The following is a 25,306-nucleotide window of genomic DNA, read 5'->3' on the forward strand; positions in this document are numbered from 1 at the left end:
TCTCCCCTACAATCTATCCTAAACGCTGATGCCAAAATCACTCTACTCTTTCCTAGATCTGTCTCAGCATCTCCCCTCCTGAAATCCCTCTCCTGGCTTCCGATCAAATCCTGTAGCACACATTCAATTCTCCTCCTCACTTTTAAAGCTTTACACTCTTTTGCCCCTCCTTACATCCCAGCCCTAATTTCTCGCTATGCACCATCCCGACTCTTGCGTTCCACTCAGGATGTCTTCTCTCTACCCCCTTTATATCTAAAGCCCTCTCCCACCTTAAACCTTTTTCACTGACTGCCCCACACCTCTGGAATGCCCTTCCACTCAATACCCAACTAGCACCCTCTCTATCCACCTTTAAGACCCACCTTAAAACACACCTGCTTAATGAAGCATATGAGTAGTTCCGTACTTAAAGCTTGGCCCCCTGCAGACGCACTTACCAGTATGCCCTCCAACTGTATCTGTATGTTCCTCCTACCAATTAGATTGTAAGCTATTCGGGGCAGGGACTCCTTTTCCTAAATATTACTTTTATGTCTGAAGCACTTATTCCCATGGATCTGTTATTTGTATTATTTGTTATTTATATGTTTGTCACGTGTATTACTACTGTGAAGCGCTATGTACATTAATGGCGCTATATAAATAAAGACATACATACTTATAATATTTAGGGTATGGTGGGTGAAAAGGTGACTTAAAAACCCTCCACTGTATAGCATATAAAAATATTACTTGTGAGCAATTTACGTTTTACACAGCAAAAAAAAAGAGAAATGAATCTCCCAATGGGTGCTACAAAAATCCGGTGTAGATGGTAGCAATATAGCTACTGGGTAGGACATATAATCTTAACCCCCAATAACTGTGCATTTGAGGAGATCATGGCTCACTATAAAACCTAACAATAGTAGACCTATATATAGAATAATGGGGTATCTAAGTAAGAAATACGGAAGGTGAGCCCACATATGGGTAGACCCACCCCATAAACCAAATTAGGAGAACCCCCAGGTCTAAAGGTTTGGAGCCCTATGATAACATCAAAAAAACACAATATCAATACAAGAAGGGCAAGGAGAATGAGTTAACTCACATGAAATCTCCTTGTGAGTGTCCATAAGAACCCAGGAATGGTGTGCGTCGATCCAACAAGCAAGTGAAACAAAAATAGAGGAGAAAGTCTGCGCACTGCAAAATAAAGGGCTGGAGGCAAAAAGTAGGAAAAAATATAAAAATGCTTTAATTAAGATGCATGATAGCCTAAGCTAAAGGTGAACAGAAAGAAAAAAGGTTTCCCTAACGCGTTTCACGCCTTAGTGGCGCTTTATCATAGGGATAAAGCGCCACTAAGGCGTGAAACGCGTTAGGGAAACCTTTTTTCTTTCTGTTCACCTTTAGCTTAGGCGATCATGCATCTTAATTAAAGAATTTTTATATTTTTTCCTACTTTTTGCCTCCAGCCCTTTATTTTGCAGTGCAGCCTTTCTCCTCTATTTACGTTTTAGACAGGTCTGCAACCCTACTTTTCGCCATTATCACCTGCTGTAGCATACAGTGCTTCCACTGCAGCAAGGGATTCTGGGAAATGACATGCAAAATTATATGCTCTATGCCACCGTTTGTCTTAAAAATCCATTATTACATGGATTATGTAATTACATGGATTACATATATATTTTGTAGAGGTATATGGATAGTAGATAATCTGCTCATGTTTTGTGGGGTAAACTTGTGGTCTAAGATCTCTTATGTAAGAATTATTTGTATGTAACAGCTGTTCAATTATTAGTAACATATGCTTGGGTTAATTAAACAATTAGGCCAATTGTTTGGACTATAAAAGATTCATAGCCTGATGATCAAATTCTCCCTGATGGAGTGACACTGTCATGAAATGTGTATGATTGAACTTTGCAACGTTCCAATCATACACATTTTGTGACCATGTCACTCCATCAGGGAGAATATGATCATCAGGATATGAGTCTTTTTATAGAACAATTGGCCTAATTGTTCAATTAACCTGAGCATATGCTATCCAGCGAAGCGGAGACTCAACCAGCCCAGTAATGCCACATGCCAATTGGAAATCCAGCGTGCCTCCTACAGGAAGTAACGAAGTAGCAGCAGTTGGGAGTAGACAGGTTCCAGGAGAGTGGTGAGGAGCCCCAAGGTCGCATGCTAAAGGGCACCAAACTTTCCTTAAAAGTGTGAATGTCTAAGTCAAATACAAATACGATATTCAAAAGAAAAGACGGCAGTCACAAGCAAGCTATGAAACAAGGTTTTGAGTTAAATGGTCGAGATATTAGATCAAGACCAGGTATAAGTTCGAGAGAAAAAAAATTGGTATCGCAAATATGTATTGACCTATGTAACATTGTCCCTCATTCCCTTTATATTGTAAGTGCTCACGTGCAGGGCCCTCATTACCTCGCTGTATCTGTTTGTGCGAGTTTGTCCTTATTTGTAGTTGTATGTAACTCTGTTTATGTAATCTCTGTACCCCCCATTGTACCGCGCTGCAGAATATGCCACTCAGTTCGGCTTCCATGGTTCATGTAATGGTGGAGTTTCAAAGCTCCTCCGCCCTGCGGGCCAATAGGAAGCCGTGACATCATCCGGTGCGGCTTCCTATTGGCCCGCGTGATGCGGTAGCTTAAAACTTTAAAATCCAGCTAGCTCAGCCGGAGCGGCTACCGGCATCCCCTACGGAGGTAAGTATCTCCAGAAGCAGAGGGTCCCCAGAGCTGAAATTAATGGGGCTCCGAACCCCCCCTGCTTCAAACCTGTGTTAAAAAATGGAAACAATTAAAACGGCATGGATTGTTCCTTTGAAATAATAAAAAATTAATATGACATTTGCAAACATGCTTTTTACTATTTCCATAAGATGATAAAACGTATATAATTATAAACATAATAAAATGTATTAGCCTGCGGACTCTTACTTGTGAGCAGCCACCGCTGCGACAGCAGCTAGAGAAGCAGCGTTAGGACACTGACCCCTTAAATCTGCTCCTCCTCGCTCCCCGTGGCACAGGATGAAATCAGAAGGGACGTTTAAGGCTGATGCCACTGCGGCCTGCGGGGTCAGAGAAGAGCACTAAGTGAACCATAGGAAAAGGGGAGTTTTGCAGGAGATGTCCAGTTAATTCCTGCAGTGTTATTTAGATCTGCAACATTTCCATCAATGTGTATTAAAATGTCAGAACATATTCAGTGACATTGTATAAGAACTCAGAAATACAATGACAGGGCAAGGGGTCCATCAAGCCTAGAATCTTGGCTCCAACAGTGGCGAGTACTGGGAGTTTCTGGGTGAGTGCAGTGCAATGTCCCCTTTTACGGTTCCACAATCTATCTAATTATTCACCAAATAACAGGCAGGACACCAACACCATAATTACCAAGGAGAGGGAGGAGGAAAACTCAGCACAACTTGGGACTTTAAGCAATGTATTTACATCTCCTTACATTCATGTCAATTCAAGTCATGTCAATTTATACCTCTCCTTCTATCTGAGTCCCCTGTCTACCTCCCCCTTCAACTGACACTACAATTTCCAATCCCAACTGTCCTCCGCAAAACCGAGCGCTGGCAGCTCCTCAGAAGGTACCATGAACACCTGCTCAGCTCTTGCAAAATCTAAGACATTACAACAGTATAGAACAGCATTACTTGCTGCAGCGCACAGCATAATTCGCTCCAATGAAGCACACAGAATCACTCACTGCCCTGTAGCCCAGAGCATCACTCACTCCCCTGCAGCACACAGAATCACTCACTCCCCTGCAGCACACAAAATCACTCACTGCCCTGTAGCCCAGAGCATCACTCACTCCCCTGCAGCACACAGAATCACTCACTCCCCTGCAGCACACAGAATCACTCACTCCCCTGCAGCACACAGAATCACTCACTCCCCTGCAGCACACAGAATCACTCACTCCCCTGCAGCACACAGAATCACTCACTCCCCTGCAGCACACAGAATCACTCACTCCCCTGCAGCACACAGAATCACTCACTGCCCTGCAGCACACAGAATCACTCACTCCCCTGCAGCACACAGAATCACTCACTCCCCTGCAGCACACAGAATCACTCACTCCCCTGCAGCACACAGAATCACTCACTGCCCTGCAGCTCACAGCATCACTCACTGCCCTACAGCATACAGCATCACTAATTCCCATGCAGCACACAGTATCACTCACTCCATGCAGCACACAGGATCACTCACTCCCTGCAGCACACAGTATCACTCACTCCCTGCAGCACACAGTATCACTCACTCCCTGCAGCATACACCATCACTGCCATAAAAGTGCAATGCTAATGCTAAAGATCACAAAAAAATATATACCGGTATATGCCAAATTGGGACTTGGAGCTGTATTATTCCTGAATGTTTGTGGCACTGGGTGACTACATAGCAGATCTATTTACTAATTACTCCCAACTGCAAACCACAGGAAACCCAGTGTCAAATAAATGTACCAGATGTATCATAGGTTCATTAATTGATATCATGGATTTCAATAGGATTCTTTTAATCTGATAAATACGTTTTTGCAGTCAGGAGAATTTAGTAAATAGACCCCATTCTGCCAACCTGCCTTTCAACCTCAGGAATAAAAGAGAATAATGACTTTCTGGTCCGTCCCGGTTACATCTGTGGCTTCCAGGTAGCCTCCGTCATCATCACCCCTCGAAACAAGCAATGAAGGCCCGACATGAAGTGAATGTCATAATAGCCCTTGTGCTGTTCACTGAAGGTCAGAGAGACACAATAGGAGGTTAATATAATGGAGGCTTCAATGATGGCTTCAAACAGTTTGGGCTTTATAAATCACCCATCACAAAATACAAACCTAGACAGGTTGCATCTGCATGATCCGGAGTCAGATACTCAAACAATAGCAAGAGGCATGGATACAAGCTCGTGTAATTAATATAATCGGGGTATTGCATTTACCCGCACAGATGCTGGATCCTGTGTTGATACTTCCACCTCCATCTCATTATCCTCTCCTCTTGGTATCACCCGCATGCTCTGTGTTCCCAGCTCTAAATCGTCCTGTCCTCCCATATGGTCCTCACCTGTTCTTTTGAAAAGTAGAAAGAAAGGCAGCACTCCCAAATATACCATAGAACAGGGGTGGCCAACTCCAGTCTTCTAGGATCTAGGCCACAATTGGTGGCCCTTGAGGACTGGAGTTGGCCACTCCAGCCATACAGCATGTTAAGTTAATCCTTATACCTTATGATCTAACAACGAGAGTGTACTGCTCAAGCAAAAACATGATGGAGCAGTGACATTGAAGTGTTACTGAAATTCAATTGCTGGTTCATATGCTGAATTATTATATTGTAATTATTATATTATAACATCTTTAATCTATGGAAGAAAACTTTTTAGTTTGCAAGCAGAGTTCTGCAGATATTCCATTCAATAAGATATTATTCATCCTCGCTGTAGACTAGGATCATCCATATTGGATAAAGTAAAAAATATTTTACAGACGTGTTATATACATTCTCTCTCTCTTGTCAAAAAACAGGGCACTCACTTCAAATGTTAATGTTCTCATGCAGAGTGTATACATATATAAAAGAGAGGGACAGGTAATCCAATATGCAAAATGGTGATCTTAATTACTTGACATTTCAGCCCCAAATGGAGCCTTGCTCTTGAGAAAGCCTCCAGTTGGGGCCAAAATGTTGAGTAATAACGATCTCCATTTGGATATTAGATTACCTGCCCCTCTCTTTTATATATATACTGTATATATATATATATATTTATGACCCTGATGAAGGTCCCGTTACGGTGACCGAAACGTTGGTTGCAATGCCTCTCCTGTTTTCAATAGACTTTGCTTTGATTGCAACCTACAGTGTGCTGTTTCTCATTATCGGATGCTCCTCTGGTAATTATTGTTTATATATATATATATATACACACACACACATTATAGTTGTATATTATATTTTAGTTTATTGCTATTGTATTTGTTTTCCATTTGGTTTGTAATCCAACAAACATATCATCCAATTAACTAATAAAAGTAATAGCACTGTGCTTGGTTGCAGGAAAGCATAATCTGGTAAACAAGCTCTCCTTCCAATAGTGTGGATCAACAACAACTTCTATTTACCTTCCAGAGTGTGGTCAGCGCTTTTGAAAGCTTCCTCGATATTTCCTTGCTCCAGTTTTCTTATTGGTTCGAAGAATGAATTGTGTTTAATGGAATCCTAAAGAGGGAAGTGAGAGCACAATCGTGAAAATAGTACACACGATGAAGATACTTGTGAGGTTTGGAAAGCTCTGTACACAGGAAGAAGAGACCTGTGAGGATTGGGAAGCTTTGTACTTGTGAAGACAAGTCCTGATCGATTTTAATAGTTTGGTGCACATGAAGGTTTGTGAGGTTTGGAAAGCTCCATACACATCAAGAAGAGGTCTGTGAGGTTTGGAAAGTACTGTACATGTAAAAAAGAGTCCAGGGAAGCTTGAAAGTTCCATACATATGAAGAGATTAGTGACATTTGGAAAGCTCTGTAAACACGAAGAGACCTATGATGTTTGGAAAACTTTGTACAACTGAAGAAAAGACATGTAATTTAATCTCAGAAAAAACTCGTGTTGATCAAAGTTTACACCAATCCACACTTCTCCAGGACAATCACAGCTACAATACTAGAGCACAGACAGAATAATAATCATACAATGACTATTCACCTGAATGGACAGTAGAACAGGCTCCAGGTTATCGTAATTTATTTGTATTCTTGATGCTCCTAGATTAGCATGAACCTGCGTGTCAGCTACCACAGCACAAATCACCTGCCCGATGTAATGTACCTGCAAAAGAGCACAGATATACCTTGTAGAAGAAGAGGCCATATTTACTAACCTTATGGTCCATTAAAGTGAATGGAGCTATAAGAAGACTTATTACTTAGCACTGCTTAGTATATATGGCTAATAGTTTTAGAAATAGACCCTGCCAGAAAATGTTAGTACACATACACAAAAATGATAAATATTCAACAGTCAGTTTGCATTATTTTTTTATTTTATTTCATATAGCATCATCCTCAGCCCTTGTCAAATCACTGCTGAATAAAGGCCTCCCCACGTACTCACCATTGATTTTGATTCCTTTCTCTTCCCAATTCAATGCCTTGAACAATTCTTCGTGTTGCTGTGGAAAGCTTTGATAACATGGTGTCTCCCTGCCGCTCTCCTTTATCTTGCTTGTATCTTCAGGTAATCTAATGGTTGACGCGGCATTCTCCTAAATGCTCTTAATTGTATCAACATACGCTTCTTCGTCACTTTTTCCCCCTAATGCCTTTGAAACCACTGAAGTGCAGACAGAATCAAATGCTTTTTGTAATCTACAAATCCTAAACTGAGTGGTAGATCGTAGTTGGTACTTCAGGAAATCCCTTCTTGAACAACTTGGATATGGTCCATTGTGTTGTATCAACTGTGAAATCCTGCATAGTAACTAGGCTGGACAAAGTTTGGGGTCTGTTTCAACCGATTGAAAGCAGCTTGTACATGTACAGGTTTATGCGTCCAAGGATTGAAGTGAGCATATGTCTGGAACACCCCAAAATATAAAAGAGAAAAATCTAGCGCAATACAGCCATAGCAGTGTAAAATAAAAGGATAGATCTTGGCTCTTACGAAGGACCTACTTACAAGAAGTGGGATATAAACCAGCACTGGCAGAAGACCGTCTGACAGCTAAATCCAGCAGATAAGTGGATCGTGGTAAATCTCAGGGAGAAAAAACAGAGAGGACTCCTAGTGCAGACCAATAAACGATTTATAAAAAAACTAATAAAAGCAGCAGCAAATGTACTCACATGGTGTACATTCAATAAAGGCACATCATATTATACGGTGAGCTGTAAGATGAAATGACGCAGTGGAGGGTAAGTAGTATCACATCTGTTCCGTGCTTCGCCCGCTGGTACATCACTTCGGATGGCATTCTACGTCACATCAGCCGGTGTCCCAGATGCTTCCGGATACTCGGAGAAAGGGGCAGGTATACAGCAACAGATCCTCACTTCTCAGGAATCGGCAGCTCTCACTTGCAGGCTTAGCTCTACGCATTTCGCTGATCCCAGTCAGCTTCCCTCTGGAGGTTGAGATTTTTGTTTGTATTCACCTTACACTTATTTTATTATATTATTCACTTATTTAACACTTGTATTTTGTGTCTAAAGCGCCGTTCTAAATCACTTGGGTCCACATGTACAGGTTTGCCAGGATTTTTTCTACTTCTTCCTCAGCATCTTTTAAGATTTCAGTTGTAAATCCATCTTCCCTCGGGGCCTTCCCATTCTTCATGGATTTTATAGCCTTTGCTTCTTCTTCTGGAAGGATCTATGGTTCTTCTCACTTTTCCTCTGCTGGATTATACCCTGTGTTATTTGTATTATCGAACAATTTCATGTAGAAGTCCGCAAGCTTTTTTATGACAAGTGCTTTGTATATTATTTTATCTATCGTTTTATTTGAGTGTGATGAATTGCTTCTTCTCAACCATAAATCACTGCCTCATCTTTGTTAAACTTTTACACATTAACATTTTCCTACATCTTCAGTTATACGCTTGCAGATTGTCTTGCACAGCTTTTCATATCCAATTCTTGTTCCTAGATCTTGAGATTGCTTAATTTCTTATTTTCTCAGTAACGGCTTTCTCTCATCTGATAATTTCCTGTTTTTTTGTTAGCGTTATTTGCAGCAAACCAATAGGTGATCAATCCTGTCAAAACGGATTGTGCAGTTTTCAACCACGTGTTCCTTGTTATTTAGGATATAGTCAATATCATTCTTTATTCCATTGGGTCCACTCCATGTCCATTTTCTACTTTGATTCTTCTTGAAGAATTCATTAGTGATGTGGAAGTTTTCACATTCTGAAAATTCTACCAATCTCTCTCCACATTCATTCCTGTTGCAGTAACCACACGTACCAACTGATACTTCTTCTTTTTGATGGGCACCAATCTTTGCATAGTGATCTTGAGATGACAATTTCTTTTGTTGGTAAGTTTGTTGATTTCATGGTAGAAGTCTTCCACTTCATTGTCTATGTAACTTGATGTTGGGGCATACACCTGGATTATTTGAAGCCTGTATCTCTTTGTCAGCTGAATGACGATTCTGGCTGCTCTTTCCAATGAGCGTTCATACTCCACGATGTTGTTTCTCCATCTCTTGTTAACGATGAAGCCTACTCCTACATCCATTTTCTGTGCATCTGTAATATAAAACATGTCTGCTTTTGAGCAATGGGGCCATCATCTTTTCTTCTTACTTTACAAAGGTCAAGAATATCCGATTTAATCATTCCAAGCATGTCTTCCAGTTCTTATAGTGCTGCTTCACTGGAGAGAGTCTGACAGTTGTAGGTAGCCCTACTGAAGTTGGAACGACCGCTTGTGTTTAAACTCCAGGTATTCTTAGCACCATCTGCCTCTCTTCTTCCTGAATGCTGTCATGTTCAGGAACAATCTGACCTCTGGAGAATGAGGGCCATTGCTCTTTGGTATTTTTCATATTGGGGGGTTAAGGTCTTATTTGCTATGCCGGACTCACTTGCATGTTGACTGTCATGGGAGCCCAGGACTCTTTCCTGGGATCAAGGACCAGTCAGGACAAAGAGATCAAATAAACGGGTGTTTATTTTGTCTGGAGCTAACAGATGCAGCACAAAGTTCCAATAGAGCTACACTCACAAAACCCCACGCAATACAGAGGAAATCCCAATCGCTTATGTGTCCGGTGCCACCAAAATTACTTTCCTGGAGCAGCTTCCACTTCTGTATCAAGTCCACAGGATCCCGGTTGCACTGGATGCAAGTTGGAGCTAGGCAAGTTCAAATCTCCCATTCGGAGTACAAGCAACCAAGACTTCGTGTGTCTCTGGTATGTCCTCAGAGTCCACTGCTTAGTCTATCTGCACGCCAGACCAGGAGAGATCTCTGGTACTCAGATCAGTCTCTGATTTTCTAGGTTCCTGGTCTCAATAGGAAATCATGGCAGCAACCAATCCCGGCGCAGATGCTGGAAAGGCAGCCAGTCACAGCTTGAGGGCTCATCCGGTTTTGACCAACCCGGGATGGGGGTGTAACGAGGAGGCCGATGCAAGGAGTGTGAGAATTACAAACTGACCAATGAGAGCAGCGCCTACCTCCCCCTTGCTCTCAGTGCTGGCTTGCTATCTCTGGAGGAGACAAAGCCTCCGCTCTTCGGACCTACGTCCCCTAGGTTGTGAGGTCTCCCCGTGGAACCAGCCCAAGTTCCTGGGCATGTAGACTGGGTAATCGGATTATTAGCCTAGCATGCCCAAGAACCAAGAGAATACGACACACAGTCTATATACAATAAAGTCTCCCAGCACATTACATGGATTAACCTACAAAATCCAGACTACATAAGCCACAGGAAGGTGGATATACTTGGTGTTCCTGTACATCCATCAGACGGCCAGAAACTAGGCGTAACCTTTAATATGCTGGTCTCTGGATCTCTACCATCACATTGACAAGTACCTTTCCCACTTTAACCGGTTATATTGTTCAAGCTTTAAGAAAGTATGGTTAATCTTACCAGCCCAAGTGTCACTATATACTGTATCTTCTTGAATTCCCATTGCCACCTTACTGACACTTTGGGACAGTAAGATAACAATTTGAGAGGATATAAATGTATATATTTTATTTATTTTTTAAATATATTTTCTTTGAATGCATGTAATATGTACTGAATTAAAAATAATATTTTCAATAGAGAAAATGTCAGCCATTTTATATTCCCCTGTAACAGGGACTTATCCCTGTTTAAGAAAAACTGCCTCTAAATCCAGCAGGAAGCTGATTAATTGCAGCCAGGCAATTAACCAGACTCCCCCTGGCTAATAAGAACTCTGAGAAAAAGCCTCATGTGAGAAACAGAGGGGAGATTTTCCTTAGCACACCACAGTGCTTACATGAGGAGAGTGTCTTGAAGCACACAGGAGGACTGTGTGCTGACAGCAATACACGAGGGGACCAGACCTCTATGCCTGGACACAGAGTTTTCCTTAGCACACATGAGTGCTGACAGAGGAGAAAGAGGTCTGAGCAGAGAGATACTCCATAGCACAAAAGGGTGCTGACCCAGGAAAGCAGAGAGGCCTTCCCCATCAGCAACAGAAACAGATAAGAGACTTTTTTGTTGGACGGTTGTATATATACATGTTTGGGGTGGTAAGAAGCTTAGCTAGCCACCCAGTTAGAAAGGGCAGGAGTAAATGTTTAGTTAATCTCCAAAGTGGAGTAGGCTTTTATTGTCTTTCTTTTTGTATGTTTTGCCTTGTTAAAGGAATAGGCTCAATAAAACCAGGATTTCATTTCACCCTAATTGGTCTCCATTAAATGTACCTCTGCACACATCTCTTACATCCCCAAAACTAAATATTACATACAAAGAAAAGTCACTGTAAAAACATTTAATGAAAGTAGAAAGTAGCAAACAGATAGAATACCATTTTCCAAGTGCAATATTAAAACATATAGATGTAGCAGGCGTCATTTTTGCCCATACAGTATAACACAAAATATTCTGTTATAACGAGAATATTCCACAGTTTCCATAGGATTCCATTGCAATATTAGTGCAGAATATGTCCCGCCAAGGGGGAACAATGAAGCCAGACCCATCTGTATTCTTTACGATAGTTGTACTAGGAAAAGTGACGTATATTGTGGTGGAAAGGTGCAGGTTTTTCAAGCATACCTCGTGTTCAGCAAACAAATCAGATTCATTGGTCCCTGGAACATCTCCAGATGTTATCACATCAAATACTCCAGGGACTTTAAACGCCTCTGCTGTATGTATGGATCTGAGAAGGAAACAAAGTATAATAAGGTGTGTTATATTAAGATTGTGAACAAGTTCAGCTAACTTGACAATGCTACAGTATTAATCCAATGGGTTCACCAAGCAAGACTATAGGAGATAACAGGTTCTCAAAAGTGCTGAAATCGCGTCTTTAGATGGATGGAGTAAAAAGAAACCTTTCGGTGCCTGAGTTCAGGCACTTACATGTAAGTGCATACCTCACCAGCTAATCTTTTAAGATTTGTGTGAACATGCTTCACTATTTTGCTTTTCTTTCTTTTTTTCTTTCCTCTTTGTTACTTTGAGGTGCGCTGATTCTCCTGGATACATCTTCAACAAGAACTGGGAACAGTTCTTTTTTCAAGCAGCATCATTCTCATATTAGTTTATTTAGTTTAGACACTATTGTATTTTGAGTGCTTCATTGTTGCTTTATAATTATACCAGAGGGTAAGGAGTACCATTACTTTTGTATTTTCACACCCACAGTACCATTATTTTAACATGTACAATATTACAATTTAATTTCATTGTCAAAGAAAGAGGGATTTACTTAACTAGGCCGATTTTTACAACATAAATGGTGCGTATACAGTATCATTCTAAATTACTGGGCAATGAGCTTCGTCCCTAATCACTTTTAAAGCCCCTTCCACCACAGTGAGAAACTGTGTATGAGGAACCTGCTTTAGTGTCAATGAAGAAAGCAACAAAGCAGGACAGATAATCCTTATTAGTATCCCATCCCTGACTGATTCACTAACATGATTTTCGCATGAGGTTTGTTGCTGGTTACTAATGCCAGGAACAGCTCTCCGTCAACGGCTGACGTCTCATCATCATTCTCCTCCTCCACAATGGTTTGCAACACGTGTGACTGGCGCACATTTTGATTGCCATTGGTGTCTTCCCATGGGTGACTCCGATCTCCATCCTGAAGAGATAAAAAAATGTATCAAGCAAAATAACATCAAAGCTGAAGGAATCTCCCATTCATTCACATCCTCAAAAGTATGTCTTCACATCAGTGCAGCTACTTCGGAACTTGGCTAAGTTTCAATTATTGTATCCCATGAAGTCATTGTCCAAGTACCAACATAATATCAAATTACCGTTTACTAAGTCTGTGAAATACATCCACACTGACCTGGTACATATGAAAGCCATTTGAGTCTCCCATGGAGTTCTTCTTATTGTGGGTGCTGTATGTTGTTGTATAATGATTGTCCTAAACAGAGGAGAAGGGCATCAGAATAGAAATAACATTTCCAATAGTGTTACCAAATGAAACCCCGTAATCCTCAGCACAGCATCTCCCGCGGGTTTTCACTATGACTACACAGTTTTAATTTCTTGATCTTGCTAAGATTTGAATATGAAATGATAATGTTAGCATGTGACCGCATGAGCAGGAACACAAATAGAGGATCAAAGAAAGATTGTAGGCTTTAAAGAATTTCTTATGACTCCCCATGAAGAGTTATGGCTGGAATTTTATACAGCTGAATGAGAGATGGTTTTATATGCAACAGAGGGCTGTATATAAAGGGAGACAAAGGACCTTTTTATGGGTGCCATAAAATTGATGCTTAGTGAGACATTTCAAACACTAAGGGGGATATTAATCAAGTGCCAGTATGGGATATCACACCCATTACAGCGTTAACTACCTTTGAAGTTAATGGGAGTTAACACGGGTGTGATAACCTGAACTAGCGCTTGATGAATGTGCCCCAAAGAACCATATTTACCAAGTGGTGTTAAGCCCTAAGACCAAGAATAATAGGAAAGGGAAGGTAGGCAGCACACCTGTATGCATTTAATGTTGCAAAATCCCACAAACCATGTAGAACTTTCATACTTAATCATACCTTAGCCATTTTTGGGGAGTACATGTTCCGTGACGTATGGCCCTTCGTGGCCTGAAACCTTGTACCACTGTCAACATGTACCCCCAATAAATTGCCAAGATATGATACATGATTTGTGTTAAATGCATATAAATGTGCTCTTACCCTCCTTTTTTCTCTATTGTTCCTGCTCATACAATATGGTGACACTGTCTGAGGATAAGCACCCAACTATATTTGTCTAGTTTTTGTCTTTTGCCAATTGGTATCTATTTTTATTTTTTTGTATCTTGTAAAACCTAATGCTTTAAGTAAATAGGCTGTAAGTTTCATTACGACTTAGCTCTCCTTAGTAAATATGGCCCTATGCAATCATGTTTGAAGGTACAGTAGTTTTATGTTTCATTGCACCATGTGTGCCAGCTTGTTATTTGGTGGTTATTGGAGGAGGAAGGGAGGAATTATTAGATGCACTGTAATATAGAAGACTTGAGATTTGCAATAATAATTCTGCACATTGGTCTGTGACTTATTATTTTCAATGTGGTTTGGTTCTTGACTTACAATGTACATCATAAGTGAGATATTTCATTAATGAGATCCTCACATTTGGGGCAGACACATGCAAAAATGAATGTTAGGTGAACTGTTTTAGATCTTTATGCTTCGCCCGTTGGTGCCAACTATCTCCTGGAGCAAGTAAATACAAACACTAGCTTGATACAATCTATAGTTATTCAGAAGTACACAAGCAAATAGGCAAGTTGAACCCTTTTGATTCTGAGTCGCAATAAAACAAAGTAATGGCTCACTGAAATGGTGTTATGGAGAAAGTTCCCTGCTTGCTTTAATTCTTGAGAGACTTGTAGGTAAAATTTGAAGAGGAAGCTAATTGTCAGAGTTCTCTCATAATCCACCATCCCGCCAACAGCGTAGTCACGGAGGGGCACCTCTTCCAAGATTAATCTGCAAGCTTCATCCAGCATTGCCTCATTCCAGCGCCTGCGAGGAAGGATACAGTTATACATGAAGTTAAAGCAAAGTCTTCCTTACAAAGGGCTGGTAAAGGCCATGTTTCAAATCAATGTTCCAATGTTTGGACATTTCTTGTATATGCAGTAAGTTAATGTGAAGATTGAGATAATGTGTGTGGCTCAGGCTATATGAAGACAGACTATCATCACCTCCATTTTGGCGAAGTAGCCATTTTGAGTGTTTGAATGTATGTATATTTGTGTATGATCTGTGAATGTTTGATTATACAGTGTATCGCTTCTAGATGTAACTCGCCCTTGTGTAATTTCTACGAGTCATGAAAGAAATTGAAATTGCATTCGTGAGAGGTTTTTCCTGCCTTAGACAATTCTGCTGACCTTAGGTTCTGTTATCTGACAGATACAGTACACACAGGGCTAAACAGGGTTACTCCTTAAATTCAGAAGGTCAAGAGGCCCACATTATGGTAAATTATAGGATAAGAATATAGCGTATAAAGCATATTTATGTGTCAATATGTATTTTTGTATAAGTCATCATATTGTTTTTTATCTCTAAGCCAGCCCCCTTAAGGGGCGTATTACTCATTTTGAAATGTATAAAAATGTGATACCAAGCAATATGTTTTCAGAGGCATGAGTTCATTCTTGAATTCTCTCTCACCCTGTACCTCAGTGCAGATAAACTCACTTTGATACTTTGAACCCTTGACTCATTGATTTTATTTCTACGCTTTCACATTAAGAATGACCAATATTGGACAAAGATCCATATTTACTAAGTGGTGCTATGCTACATTATGAGACATTGTATGGCATATTCAAGTGAATAGCACTACGTATTGAATATTGGGCCAAACTGGTTTGGCCTCAGTTATTCACCTTTTTTCCATGAGAACTGGATTTTAGTCAGAAAAAAAGCCCATTGTAGGGGAGAAGAGTGCTGCAGAAAGAGTGTGGGAGGGTGGTATTTTTTTCAGTAAGTATAAACAAAGAGTGGCAGTGGAAGTCTGAACATATAGACTACAATCTGCCTGGATATCTGTCCATAACTGAGTCAGAAAAACATGAACTGTGTTAAGAAAAAGGAGCTATTCTGCCACACAGTCCAGTGCGTAAATAATGTAATGAACCGTACAGCCACTGGTGGGAACGAAACCCAGAGTCTTTTCCTTTTGAGAGGGAAGAAAGAAGAAACCTCTGTCCCACATCTTCACAACTCTTACAGAATTCCAATAACTGAAAAATGTAATGGTGAGTTATTAAGATAAGCCCAGGTTTGCAACTCTGAAATAACATATTCCAACTCTGATGTTGCTTGATGATTTATCACCCAGACTAGAAGAGAATCTTTCATAAGTTATACTCTGACAACTGAACACAGGACCTCTGTGATACGTACCTCCCAGTAAGCTCCTCACTGACGCTCTTTGCAAATGCACAAGCGGACTCAGAGCCCCCGTAATAAATATTCAGCCCAAGCACGAGGTCCGTGCCTTCTCTCAACACGGCTCTCATGGCAGCGATGGCAGGTGACGCATTTCCCCATCGTTGGACCTGTCTGAAAGCCGACACAAACTCCCACTGGAAAGAAATGTATATTTATTTATTTGAGCAATATTTCCCAATGAACGAAATACATTGAGAATTTGCCTCTCATTTTCAAGTATGTCCTGGGTACAAAATAATAATAATAATCATAATAATAAAATAGAATAAAAGTGTCCGCATTGTAGCGAAATGAAGAGTAGAAGAATAGGGAACCAAGTTTAGCTGTGAAGAGGCTCTACAAGGCATTCTGAATTCTCCCAGGTGTTGCCCAGTGTGGGACTGAATCACTTATGTCATGTTCTGCTCTTCAGCTTTTGCATAAACTGTAATATCTTCTTCAAGAGTGACACATATGACACAGGTTTATAAGGTGAATAACTGCTGAGCGCATTCAATGATAATCGGGAAGTAAATGATATCAAGAAGCAAACAATAGAACAAGTAGTGCTGAGCCGTAAGGTGCTTTGTGGTTTAGCCCCACTTAGTAAATATGGCTTTAGGATTTTTCCCTGACTCCTCCTATTGCTTTATACAAACACGTCATACCTCTCCAATCTCCCAAATTGAGAGGTAATTTCCCTTATACTCATCAAAATCACCCTCTTATATACTGTACACACCATATATTTCAATGGGACCACCCTACTAAAACTCAGGATCTTTCACTTAAAACATTTGGGGGATATTAACGTTTTCCAACTGCAAAACGGGACCTAAAAACAGAAAAACAGCACCAAATGTGTAAAACTAATTAAATCAATCAGTCCCATAGAAGGTAATTGTATTGTATTCTTTGATAAATATTTTTTTGCACCAGTTTTGACCCAGTTTCGCAGCTGGGAGACTTTGACAAATGACTGCCTAGGTGCCACCAATAAACCTAAAGGAGATTTTCATCCTGTTCCCACAAAATATATGCAAAGTATCTTTATACATTGGTGCCTTTAATGTATATTGAATGGCAAAACTCCCACTAGTGGAGTTAGAGGATGTTGAGAATGAAGGCAACTGGTCCTTGCTTTTTGGTTATTTCAAGGTGCATTCCATGTAGCCAAACAGAACATAAACTTTTGTAAAGAAATGAACAGTGTATTTGGCGTCTACAAAGAACTCTAACCATGCTAATAGCGAATATTTGGTGGCTTTATTTTTTTTTTGTGGGGGGAGGGGGTTGAATTGAATTTCTTAGGGGCTTCTGAATGGAACTGTATATCAATCAAGTGTTTTTCTTTACTTCTATCCATCCCACCCTACCCTTATCAGGTAGCCAAGATAAGGTGAGGGGGAGAGGGATGTGTCGGGAGAGGGATGTGTCGGGAGGGGGGGCGGAGGTGCTGCATGTACAGACTTTTGCTGAACACACAGTGGACTTCAGACAAAATAGAACAGTCAGAGGAAATCAAACTCCTCACAAGTCTCAGCCCACCATGTTTACAAGCTAATTACATTTTTTAAATAAAAATGCTTACTTTATTATTATTATCTTTTATTTGTAAAGCTCCAACATATTCCACAGTGCAGTAGAATGGGGTACAGAGGTATGTATGTAACCCCCCTTTGAGATTACTAGGGCCTTAAGGGGTTAACTTTGTGGGCCCACACAGAGTAATGCCCCTTTCCCATTACATGGAGCTGGGGTGACTCAGCAAAAGTTAAGCCCCCCACCCCCTCCCCCCTGCCTGGAGACAGTGACATCTGGCAGGGATATAAATAGTATGGGGGAAGCTTCTGGAACTCAAATCCCAGGAGGAGACACAGAGGAGGGATCTCAGTGTATATAGTAAGTGTTTATGTAAATAGATAGGATATGATCCCCTTTTTATTGTTCAACAGTTAGGGGAAGTGACCCTGTTAGCTAGTGGCCTGCGACTCTCTGAGCTGATATGGTATCAGCCTATGTCCTGAAGGGGCTCCACAGTGCACAGCACCAGGGGGATAGTTGGCACAGCCCCAGTGGAGGCTCCATAGCTGGCTCCACTACAGGTCACCACGAGGTGCCATACAGTGCCTGTGAGAGGGACGCTGATCGCCGGCAGAGAGAGCAGCACAAGGCCCAACAGGGGCTCTAAAGAGATGAAGCCATACTCAGGCCACCCAAAAAATGGCTATATTAGGTAACATAGGGGATCAAGCCTTACCACCTCCCTAGTCGGTCGAGATAGGGGCAGCTAGGAAGGAAGGTTCAGACAGCACAAGTAAGAATGCATGTTATGTCCATAACAAGATCACTGTGTGTTGATGTAACAATAAAGCTGCTGTTGAATGAAAAAAGTTCCTGGCGCCCATCATTGCTATCGCCTCACCCAGCCTGCATGAATCCAGCACCCTGAATAAGGTAAATGCATCCCGAGTAGCCAATAATATAGACACTGATGTAAACTCCCTAAGGCAGGTGGGATTACCTGTATGTTACATAAACCGAATGGCATACCAAATAAGGACAAACACGCACAAACAGATGCAAACGATAATGAGGGCCCTGCATGGGAGAGCTGGGCGGGCTTGATGGTGGTGCACCGTGACCCGTGCTTACAGAGGCCCTGCTTTCTCCCCCGGCCCAACCTCCATAATCACAGTTTACATGTTTTGCTGGTGATTTTAACCAGCACACCATATAAACAGTGATTACGGACATTGGGCCGGGGAGAGCACAGGGTCTCTGTAAGCAGCGGCATCTCCAGGTATGTCTCGTGACGACGTGTCATCGCGGGACTCGAAGGGCTGGCTCGGGGGGAAGGATAGAGGACCTGCGCACACACACTGCACCGACCCCGCCATGCTCCGAGCCGGCCATACCTGACAGTTTACAATCTAGTTTATGTGCTAGATCTGTGTAAAAAGGTTGAAATCACCCAGATGTAACTGCTTAAATATATCAGTGACATTGGTTCTCTTTGGTTATATGCAGGACGAGGCCCTTTCTAACCCAGAGTCTAAACCCTGAAAGGCTTTGTGATATTTCTTAGATGAAAGGCAATGATTGTTAGTCAAGAAAAATTCTTCATTGATGTGAATTTATGAGCCACCACCAGGATATTAAAGGTTAAATGACCCGTTTATTGTTTACACACTAAATCTGTGACTCCTATAATTCAGGATCGTGGTTGTCAAATAAAACAAATTACTATAATCATCCCATGAGACAGGATAGCGCTGAGCTAGGCAATAAAATTCCTCCAAATTATAGGGTGCATCAAAGATAAAAATAAAAACAAGGTTCAAAGTACATGAGAGAAAGCAGTACTTGTCCATAAACACATCATTATGAAAGTCAATTGAAATGGAGTTATCAGTATTTGGGTAGAGATTGACTTGACTACCACACCTGTCCGCTTCTACTTTGGCCCCTATGCAGCCACTGTATTTTGAAAAGACCCAGAAGCTATGTGAAGTCATCTTCCTTGCTCAGGAGGATTCAAGCTACATTCAAAGGAATATACTAGAAGTAAATAACTTCACAGCATATTGAACAAGGCTCGTTGTATGATATGTATGCATATCTAAATTTATAGAGCACCCACAGTGTACTCAATGCTTTACAAAAACAGACAATACAATACAGGGAATTATAATACAATAAGTGCAACAAACAAAATCAGACAATAGGAAAGGAAATCCCTGTGTCAGAGAGCTTACAATCTATAGTTTATAAAATGTTTTACCAGGAAGTAATACATTGAGAGTTACTGCTCGCTTTCAAGTATGTCCTGGGTACAGAGTTAGGATAACAATACATGGTTACATTAAATGAACAGGGTTATGCTGTCAATTCACAGACATTTCATGGACAGATAGAGTTGGAAAATTGGGTACAGGGAATAAAGGGGCCGGTGAGTTTCAGATTGAAATAGAGCAGCTATAACATCACCAAAAATCAGCGAATGGCCGCAAACAGCTCACACCCTTTAGCTGCGCCAAAGGCTGTCTGCCTCTGGGGCAATGCAGATATAGACAGTAGGAGATTTACCACCCTAACTTTGCCACAGGATACAATAATAGGTGTTTGCAAAACTTCCACTTATTACACACAAAGTAAAGGTTGCACAGAAGGTTGAATGTGATGGTATGATGGTAGCTTTTAGACTTTTATAATACCAAGGGGTTCTCCGCCAAAACAAATAGCATTTTAATGGAAAAGTCATGATCTTTATCAGTTACTGTATGTACAAAAGGGTTCCCCGCACTCACTTCATCAGTGAAAATGAAGTAATAGAGACAAAAAGATCATTACAGAAAAATATAATTTTTACTAGAATAATAGAAAAAAAGGGACATCAATACAGACAAAACATATACAAAAAAAGTATGTACACAGACTCTGTGAGCCAAATGGATCAATGTGCATCTAACGGTTCGTCCAGACTGAGAGCGAGCGAGCATGCGCGCTCGAGCTCAGCGCGATCAAACACATTGCGACAATGTGTTTGACCAGCGTACGCGCACGTGCCCGGGAGCGCTCTGCACTCAACTGCTTCGCGAGACAATTCTTTAAAATTTGTCAAGCTTGCCATGGTCACATACACGGGTCAGCCAATGAGGGCGAACCGCTCACGTGACATCATGGGCATGCCCCCCCCCTGCGCGCGCAACAACGCTGGACCCAGATCGCCCCTGCTGTCATGGCAGGTCGCTCGAGCGAGAGTGCACTCGCTCCCAGCCTGGCCGCGGCCTAAGATACCATGTCTCTATTTAGTTAATAGTAAGCAATCATCTCGCTCTTGTAGTGCTTTATATCAACTATATATAGGAAAGCAAATATTTAGCCGACACAAATTAAGAGGTGCTGGTCCAGTGTCTCTGCAGGATTTTCAAGAACTCAAAAGGTACATTATATGTGTGTGATAAGGTCAACATCATATCAACATATATCATGCTACTGGAGCAGTGTCATATAGGGATATTACAAAAAAATAAAACAAAAGGTCACAGAAAGGGGAGAGACGTTTTGGGGCAAGAACCCCTCATTCTGGCCCGTTCCCACGCCAAATAAATGTGGTACTGTACTTCCCTTATGTGCTCAACTAAAGAAGAATACTATTAAAAAAATGTTCGCCTTAGAGTATATAAAGTCACTTAGTGTGTCCTGGAGGCCCATGTCCTGCTGTTATTATAATCTTAATCAGTGAAACTCTACTGAAGTCTATTAGAACATTGATGATAAAAGAAACAGTCAGGCGTAAACCATAGGAGAATCAGTGAGTGTTGGCATACTTTACATGTAGGGGGTATTTAGAGGGTTCTCAGCCTCTAATATTTTATGCAAAATGATTAAATAAATATGTAACCAGTTGTAAGACACCAGTAATTAGAAGTGTGTTTGTGTTTTATCTATGAACCCCTTGTTTGCTGGCAGCAATGTGTTGCTGACATCTCTGTTAGCCCATAGGGTTAATATTTATTTTAAATCTGCACGGGATCTCTCTGGTTGGTACAATATGAACCGGCAATGTTCCTTTGAACTTAAAAAAATGTTGTCTATCTGCATATTCACAACATTTCAGACATTGTTAACTTAGGCCTTAAAGCCTAACTGCCTAAATCGCCATGGCAACCACAGATCAAAGAGACATTTTTCTCCCAGGCAATCCTCCTACTTCAGTAAATCCTGGAGGCTGAATGTCCTTTGCTGTAAAACTGGTAGAAGTGGCAGCATCAGAATGTATCAAAGGAGCAAAATACACCAAATTGCCTGATTTTTGTTGTTGTTAAATCATTACCAGGTTTGCAGCACAGAGACTTTAACCTTTTCAGTGCCGGGGGTCTGGCGGCACCACCGGACCTCTGGCATTTGCGGTCCTGTGATCACTTCTGCAGCAATCACTGCCCTGTGGCTGACGGAAGCAAAAGTGGAGAAGCTTCACTTGCATTTCGCAAGTAAAGTAGCATTTTTGCCGTGGCTTTACCAGGTACAACATCAGGGCACTGTAAAGGTTAATAAATGAGGCCTCAATGAATGAACACTGATGGGATTCAGAATAATGGATATCCAAATCCTGCAAAGACATGCTCAGATAATGATTTCCCCCCCTCATTTTTTTGTTTAAAAAAAAAAAAATCATGCAAACATCAAAAAAGTTATCCCAAGTTAAAAAAAAAAAGTTTTCCATAATTGTTTACAAATCCAAAACATATTTTTTTAGAGTGAAAGTGACCTCCCTCCCCTTGTATAAAGTACTACTATAAGTAGAATTTGCTCAAGATGTCTGTATCCCCATTCACATTTATATTCCCCAATGTTATTGCTTTATGTTTAAAGCAGCAAGACTACACTCCTGCCCACCCCCCAACCCCTCCCGGCCTTTTTTTCTTTCTTATTTTTATATGTAAAGCATATGACAATGTATAGAGTAGGGCCCCCGCTTCTCGGCGCTTGGCTTCTCGGTGATCCGCCAATACGGCGGTACCGAGAAGGGGGCCGCCATGTCCGCGCATGCACAGAAGGGGGACGGCCGAGTTCGCGCATGCGCAGAAGTTGGACTGCTGAGTCTGCGCATGCGCAGAAGGGATAGGAGACATGGAAAATCGCCGGTGGACAAAGCAAATGATATGTTCAGTTTTTCGGCAATTTTCACTTTCTGGCAGGCACCCTGGAATGGAACCCGCCGTATGAGCGGACCCCTACTGTAATTGTACTTTCTTACCTAAAATGGCAATCGTTTGATGCCCCTGCCATAAATCTGTGAAAATGTTGATTGTGTACCTAACTAAATGACTGGCTTTCAGTTCCAATCAATCCTTCAGTTAGTGTAACTCAGCAGCTACAATGTATCCAGATATTACAAAGGTAACATTCTTTATTGATACAGTTTACCTCAAGCACCCTGCTGCCCTGCCTTTGCTCTGTGCACATTCTGCTTGATATCTTGTACTTTTGACCCCAGCTTTAACCCGGACCTCTACCTTCTCTGACCCTTGGACCTCGGCTACACACAAGACCATTCTGACCTCTCTACTCCTGGACCCCGGCTACGCACAACGACCATCCGACTTCTCCAATCCTAGACCACGGCGAGTATTATGACTAATCTGACCTCTCCTATCCTGACCCAGCTACACAACTACGACTCTGCAATCCGGACGCGTTTGTTGGTTGGTGTATTCTAACATCCCCACCTCAGCCCTGCGGTCCCGTCCTGTTTGTGGTGAGCACTCGTTACACGTACCTAGTATGTCAAAACGGGACTCTAAGGGTTAATACTCTTCAGCAGAGGTTCCCAACTCCAGTCCTCAAGGACCACTAACAGTGCAGGTTTTAAGGCTCTTACTAGCACAGGTGACCCAATCATTTTGACTGAACCACCTGTGCTGAAGCCGGGGTATACTTAACACCTTCACTGTCAGTGATATCTGAGGACTGGAGTTGGGAGCCTCTGCTATTCAGCATTTCTCATAACTAACTGGAAAAATTATGTCTATTTTCTCTAGTTGTTTCAGAGAAGGGGATCCCTCAATTCTACTAGAATGAAAAGAAACATTTTATAGAAGGAGTCCCATCGCTGTACAGGATAATGCTCTCCCCGCCGACACATTGTCATTACTGTATGGTACTTCCAGTAATGGGCACCATCAACCTTAGTATATAATGTGGCCTGTTGGCACTAAATTCTTTCCATCATGCTGTATATCACACCTGGCACACACATACCTTCTTGGAGAAAGGCACGTTGATGGAAATCAAGATCTCTTCAGGCCTCAGAGTCGCTTTCCCGGACTCATCAAACAGCAACTGGCTCAGGGTGATCTGCCGTTTTCTGTCTGTTTGGGGTCAAGGTGGACATATTGGAGAAGATCTATTATTAACCCCTTCGCTGCCCTGTGTGGTTTGCAATGTGTTGCTGGGTCTCTGGTAGGAAAGGGGTAAAGTGATCTTAACCACTTTGGTGCTGGAGAAAGACATACTCCATACACTGTTCTGCAGCTCTTTTCTAGCACTGAAGGGGTTAAAAAAGTACCTGTACTGTGTTTGAATCCTTTTAAGACAATCACACATCATGTGTAAAGAGTCTGGGTATGTTTCTGCTATAAGAACAGAAGGGGTTGGACTTTAGAAAGTATCAATTTTTCTTACAACAAAAATGTCACGTTTAGGTTGCTGGAAAATAAGCAGGGGTACTTACCAGTTACTACCCCATTTACCAGCTGCTTGGAGAAAGAGTACAGTACCTTCTTACCTAGGCTACTAGTGACAGAGAACCCATCATATACAGAAAAGGGTGATTGTGTGGCCTTTTGTTGACCTTCCTGAAAGGGTCAATTTGGGTTCATTATACCTTCTCTGTTCTTCTATGTCCTCATTGTACACAATGGCAAGGCCACGTGCCGCGTATAGATGAGATGATGACTCAGTTACTTTTGATCTTACCTTGTGATGCTAGATTAAAGCTGCAGTTGCCAACGGCCAGGATAGGATTCAGCTCCCAATCTGAACTTCCGCTTAAAATGCTTCCTCCCAGTGACTAGGAAGAGAAAAGATGTCTCGATATTACATCACACAGGTGACCATTTAGGAGTAGCAATATTAAAACACACGAGGTCATATTGGCTAAGCGGTGCTATTCTGTAGGACACCGTCTGGACCATTTATTTGACTGGACAGTAAGGAGTCTTCCGGCACTGAAATATATCTTGTGGAATTAGTAAATGGGGGCCATTATGATCTGGTGTTAACCATCCGCCTTCAATGGGATTAGCCACAATGTTTTATTGGATGAGCGAGCGAAGACATAAACTAGCCTTTCGTTGTCACTTTGGATGTATGTTTTTTTTGTCTGTTTTTCGTTCATTATTCTCTCTCCACAGGCCAAACGCCTTGACTGATTCTGAAGGAATGTCGAGGGTACCTTTCTGCCATCCTAACTGCCAGAAGTTTCAACCACATTGGTGCAGCCTCCATCTTGGAATTCAACACCAACCTGTAGATTTACTTTGACATCTAAGCAGCAGTGATAATTATTCACTGAGCAATAGGTTTTTGATTGGTTTTCCA

The 25,306-nt window shown here is 41.5% G+C and overlaps 1 protein-coding gene across 2 annotated transcripts in view; it reads right to left on the bottom strand.

Annotated features, from left to right (window-relative positions):
- The window catches only part of LOC142499393 (aldehyde oxidase 2-like), a 72,230-nt gene that overhangs the window by 23,446 nt on the left and 23,478 nt on the right, over positions 1 to 25,306 (bottom strand). For both annotated transcript variants that reach the window (XM_075608690.1, XM_075608689.1), the window contains exons 6-16: positions 24,683 to 24,776; positions 23,966 to 24,075; positions 16,172 to 16,353; positions 14,587 to 14,776; positions 13,072 to 13,152; positions 12,689 to 12,858; positions 11,820 to 11,925; positions 6,753 to 6,875; positions 6,169 to 6,265; positions 4,986 to 5,110; positions 2,955 to 3,088 (exon numbers count right to left, since the gene is read on the bottom strand). In XM_075608690.1, coding sequence (XP_075464805.1) covers positions 2,955 to 3,088; positions 4,986 to 5,110; positions 6,169 to 6,265; positions 6,753 to 6,875; positions 11,820 to 11,925; positions 12,689 to 12,858; positions 13,072 to 13,152; positions 14,587 to 14,776; positions 16,172 to 16,353; positions 23,966 to 24,075; positions 24,683 to 24,776 — 1,412 coding nt within the window. The remainder of the gene's footprint in view (positions 1 to 2,954; positions 3,089 to 4,985; positions 5,111 to 6,168; positions 6,266 to 6,752; positions 6,876 to 11,819; positions 11,926 to 12,688; positions 12,859 to 13,071; positions 13,153 to 14,586; positions 14,777 to 16,171; positions 16,354 to 23,965; positions 24,076 to 24,682; positions 24,777 to 25,306) is intronic.

This window comes from Ascaphus truei, chromosome 7 (assembly GCF_040206685.1).
Source record: "Ascaphus truei isolate aAscTru1 chromosome 7, aAscTru1.hap1, whole genome shotgun sequence".
NCBI classification, from domain to species: Eukaryota; Metazoa; Chordata; class Amphibia; order Anura; family Ascaphidae; genus Ascaphus; species Ascaphus truei.